The sequence below is a fragment of the Danio rerio genome, chromosome 10 (assembly GCF_052040795.2).
Source record: "Danio rerio strain M-AB ecotype USA chromosome 10, GRCz13ab, whole genome shotgun sequence".
NCBI lineage: Eukaryota > Metazoa > Chordata > Actinopteri > Cypriniformes > Danionidae > Danio > Danio rerio.
Genome location: NC_141030.1, coordinates 9,287,501 through 9,292,500, shown reverse-complemented (window position 1 = coordinate 9,292,500; position 5,000 = coordinate 9,287,501). Strand labels below are relative to the sequence as shown.

The following is a 5,000-nucleotide window of genomic DNA, read 5'->3' as shown; positions in this document are numbered from 1 at the left end:
TGTGCAATTGTTTGCAGCATGTTTGTAATTATTTTGTTCTTGTCAGGAAATATACGAGTCCGGGGAGCCTTGCTGGAAGGAGAACAAGGAGTGTTTGTGGGCGGATGGTGGAAAACATCCCAAAGAAAGCTGAAAAAGTCCACTAGTAAATGAGCTACAGTAAATCTCATGAAGCATCAAGGAGGTTTTATTGCAAAAATAAAAAGCCTACAGTTCACCTGGAGAAACACAAATAAAGATACTAATCAAAACAGTTCATCTTACAGTTTAAATGTATTTTTAAAGAATAGATGCTTTTTAAAAAGTGCAACAACATTATGTAAACATGAACTAAACGCTTTGGAGCTCATTAGTAGTTAGACCTGTTTTCCAAAGACATCACACCGTCAGCAGAAGGCAAAACCCTGAATTCTCATATCTTAACATTGTACTGGCAACGCTTTATATTACTTTTATCATTTAAAAATGTTAAATAAAGCCTAATATTATTATTAATATGCTCAAAGTGTCTCACTTTACATTTATGAATGATGTGAGCAATATTAATTCATAAAGTGTTGTTTCAGTAGTCACAATCTTATTTTTCTGTGCAATGTTACAGTTTTTCTCTATTGGTTTGGCTCATTTCTTAAAACAGAAATTACATTCTCAAAACAACATGGACGAACCTCTAAACCACTTGGCAATTGTTCAGAACTGACTCGATTTTCTCATTCATTTCATCAAATTGCAAATGTCTAAGTACATCTTTGCAAATGATTCGGTACAGGTAGCCGACATTTAGCACAATTTCCAAGTGAATAGATCTTGTTGATCTAAACTGATTGTTGATTCTCAGCTTAATAGTTGATCTCTCCAAACTATGTCAGCCTCATTTCATTGTATAAGTCATCACATGCACAATTGTCAAAATTAGTCAAGAACATAATACCATGAATACCCTATATGAATCTGTGGAACATTTGATACATTTATTACAGCAACTGACAGTCAGGTGAAACTGGAATTTGACTAACAAAGGAGGAATTTCACACATCTCAGAGCAATCAAGCACTGTGGGCGGCATTTAGTTTTCATTTGTTTTTTTTTGTTTGTGTGTTTATTAGGGTTGTAATGGTATGAATTTTTTACGGTATGATAATCGTCTAAAACAATACCACGGTTTGACGGTTTCACGGTATACGGTATTAAATAGTAATTCTCATAGCAAAGACCCTGAAAAGAATAAGAACACGTTTTCTGACTGAACAAAGGTTTTATTTCAACAAACTTTTAAAAGAACCATTTTAATAGAACTATAGAAGTCTTTTATAAAAATAAACTGAAAAATCTCTAAATTAGAAGGAATAAACAAGCAGGGTCTTTTAAGATTAGACAAAAATAAACTTAAACTGTCCTTCCTTATAAGCAGGATAAATGGGAGACCAAAAGTGCAATACCAAGTTTATGGCTGTAAACATGTATTTAAAGCGTTGTTTTTTTTAGTCTAGGTTGTGATGAAGAAATGTAAGCATGTTGAGATTTTCAGGACTTAATCTTGACCGCTGAGGTGAGAGAATGTGTCCACTTGTACAATAAACAAATAAAAAAATAATAAATAATGTGTCAAAGTCCAAATAAACATGGTGCAAATCCTCAGTAAAAAAATAGATATAAATATTTACTATACTATAAATAGTTACATAACGAAACTAGTTTCAATATGGAACATCCTTAGGTTTTATGTGCCAGCATGGATATGGTTGTCTGTGGATATGGATTTGGATGTGGTTGTATGCAATGCACACAAACAGCTGCACCTTCATTTGTGTCTTTTGAAAACAGCAAGAGCAGCAGTTCGTCTTTGCTGTGTCACTGCTTTGTCATGTTTCTGTGCTGCTGTGCATGCAAAAGTACTTAGTATGAGAATTATTTCATGCAAAACTTTTTTTTTTGCGTTTTATTTAGCCGCGCAGAAATGTATGCCTATCTCTCATTCCGTGTTGTTCAAAAAGCTCAGTGTTGGTCCACAAACAAAAGTGAAACCTATGCTTATTGGTTGTGATATAGCGAGTTTGAACCAATCTGAGCATGGAGGAGGGACAATGCATCAATGTATCATGTCTGGTTTGTCCGGAGACACAGTGACGAGCGTTTCTTTGTCAAATCAACGTTGTCAAATTTTGATGACGTAACCGCACTGATTCCAGAGCCTCTGAAAGTCCGCGAATGTTATGTGATACAGCACTGGAAAGCTGAGACTCTCTTCTTTATTCCAATCTTTGAATTGTATGAATCGGATCAGCGGATCAAAAGTTATTAAACATTTAATAGCAATACTTATTTTTAGCCGCGGGCGGCTGTCTCGGTCTTTAAGGGTTAAAACCGTTGATATGCAATTGTTCATGGTATGATAATCGTGCACGTTCAAATCGTGGTAAACCGTCATACCGGTACATTGTTACAACCCTAGTGTTTATATTACAGTATATTTTGTTTTATTCTGATGTATGGAAATTACTTTATGTGTGCGACTGATAGTGCTTCCAATTTCCTTGGCAGTATGAGTGCAATGTGGGATGTCAAACTTTGGAGGCTACTCTTAAACCAAAATTCTTTTTAGAATTTTTTTTAAAATTTATTACATTTAGTTTTATACACAATTGCATTTTGTCAAAAGATAAAAAAAAAAAGAGTGAGTAACCATTTTCAAAAACTGGGCTAAGACTGAAAGGTGGACATGAGGGATATTTCAGTGGTCCTCAGCGATAGTGACAAGTGGTGGAAGGAGTTCTAAAAAAATCATACTCAAGTAAAAGTACCATTACTTGGCCTAAAATGTAGTGAAAATACAGTAAAAGAATCTGTTGTAAATATTACTCAAAGTATTAGTAAAATGTAGCTCTTTCAAAAGTACTGCAAGAGTAGCGAATACTGAGTATTATGCTATAAATAGCTGATGCGTTTACATGTAATTTGTGCGTGTGTATGTGTGTGTAAACGTAACATTCTGTAGTGCATCAAGTTATTGCCCAGCAAGCACATAACGTTATAAAACGTTAATATTTGGTTATATTTAGGTCATGATGTCAGGTGACCAAAATTCAATGTCTAACCAGCGTCTAAGGATAACATTATTTTGATGTCCTATATTGACAATAAATGATGTTGATATTTGGTTGATTTTACAGTAGGTTGTTAGAAAGTGACCAAAATCCAACATCTTAAACCAACATCATATTGACATCAAATGCTGATATTTATCCAACGTCTGATAGACGTCATAATGGTAATGCCCAAACAAACGTCAGGCTGTAACATCATTAGACGTTGATATTTGGTTGGTTTTAGGTTGGACATTGACGTTGGCCCGACATTGAGTTCTGACGTCAACCTGATTTACATTTCCAAAAAAATCGCAATTTCTCCATGATGATGGGGTACAATGTCAATCTGGTGTCATGTCGATGTCCTGTGCGTGCTGGGTGTTTAAGGCCATTTCGGTCATCATGCAGTAAACATCAGTCATCTTCTCATCAGTGACATGCATCTAAACAGCCTCCGGGTCAATGCGTGTAAAGTTTTAAGACATTTTCTTGGACGATTTTAATGTTTCCAAACAGTTTGCTGCAATTATAAAGCACCCATTTCTTGGGTAGTTCATTATGATGCGATTTACTTTCAATGTGTGATTTAATTGGACAGGACTCACAGGACTGATTGTTCTAATACCCACAGACAAGAAAAAATAAAGTAGTGACTGCAGGTTGAAGGAAAGTACTAAAAATGTACTCAAGGAAAAGTAAAAGTACACATCTTTAAAACTACTCCGTAAATTACAACTCCTGAGAAAAACTACTTATTTACAGTAATTTGAGTATTTGTAATTAGTTACTTTACACCACTGGTAGTGACAAAACAGCTAAACATTTTGGCTTGCTGTGCTTACGCATTGCCAAAGTGACAAAGGATTTTGGGGGCTCTGACTGTTTAAATGAGAAGGAAATTTAGTTTTGACACACGAGAGACCAGTTTTGGGAAAGATATGAGCTTTTGCAAGTGAGCTAAAGTGTTGTGCTGAACTGCAAGACAAAACAACTGTTTAACAAAACAATCTTAGAGTGATGAGACTTTAATTCCTGATTCAAGAAATGAGCCAAACCAAATGAGAAAAACTGTTATACTGTACATTTCCCTGATATTTCATGTACTCTTGTACTGATTGTTATTATTGCAATGATTTGCTAATGGTGTTTGTATAGTACAGACAAAAGGGACAGCAGTAGAATATTTACAGAAACATACTTTAGATTGACAGCGTAGTTTGAGAGAGAAATTAAATCAACATTTAAGTTTTGATGTGATAAACCGGGGCTGGTATGCCTTATGTGTCTAAAATACAGCTGTGCATTGTTGCCCCAAACATCATTTTTGGTCAAAATTTACGATAAGGTTTTATTAGTTAATGTATAACATGACCTAATTATGAACAATACTTATGCAGCATTTATTAATCATAGTTCAACATTTACTAATGCGTCATTAACATTCATATTCATATTGATTAACATTAGTTACCGTGAGTTAACGGGAACTAACAATGAATTATTTTCATTAACTAAGATGAACAAAGTGAACATTTTATTATTAAAATGTCTTGTTTGTCATAATAAGATTGTATTTCTTTATAAAACATTTTGTCCTAATAATGAGATTTTATGACGTTTAAACAACATATTTTCTAGTAATAATAATGAATAAAAATAAATACAAATAATGTGTGGCAGCAATGCATCACTGAGACAATATTTCTCACTTTTTTTTGGTAATAGTTTTAAAAACTTCCAAATATTGTATTAAAATATATGTATTAATATTGTTATTGCTACGATTTTATGATAACAGTTGACTGGAATGCTTTAAGTCTCCAATATACTTAGAGTGTCAAAATTCATTGCTTTTGTTTATGGGTTAATAAGATCCAAATATTGTATTATATACAATTATAATTGTTTTAAAAT

At 33.6% G+C, this 5,000-nt stretch overlaps 2 protein-coding genes across 2 annotated transcripts in view; both read left to right on the top strand.

Annotated features, from left to right (window-relative positions):
- Positions 1 to 2,654, top strand: part of mocs2 (molybdenum cofactor synthesis 2) — a 20,997-nt gene extending 18,343 nt beyond the window's left edge. The window contains 2 exon segments of the mRNA NM_001444306.1: positions 47 to 1,095; positions 2,452 to 2,654. Of these exon segments, the coding sequence (NP_001431235.1) occupies positions 47 to 133 (87 nt within the window). The 3' untranslated portion in view covers positions 134 to 1,095; positions 2,452 to 2,654.
- Positions 1 to 5,000, top strand: part of tctn1 (tectonic family member 1) — an 845,382-nt gene that overhangs the window by 285,824 nt on the left and 554,558 nt on the right. The window lies entirely within an intron of this gene.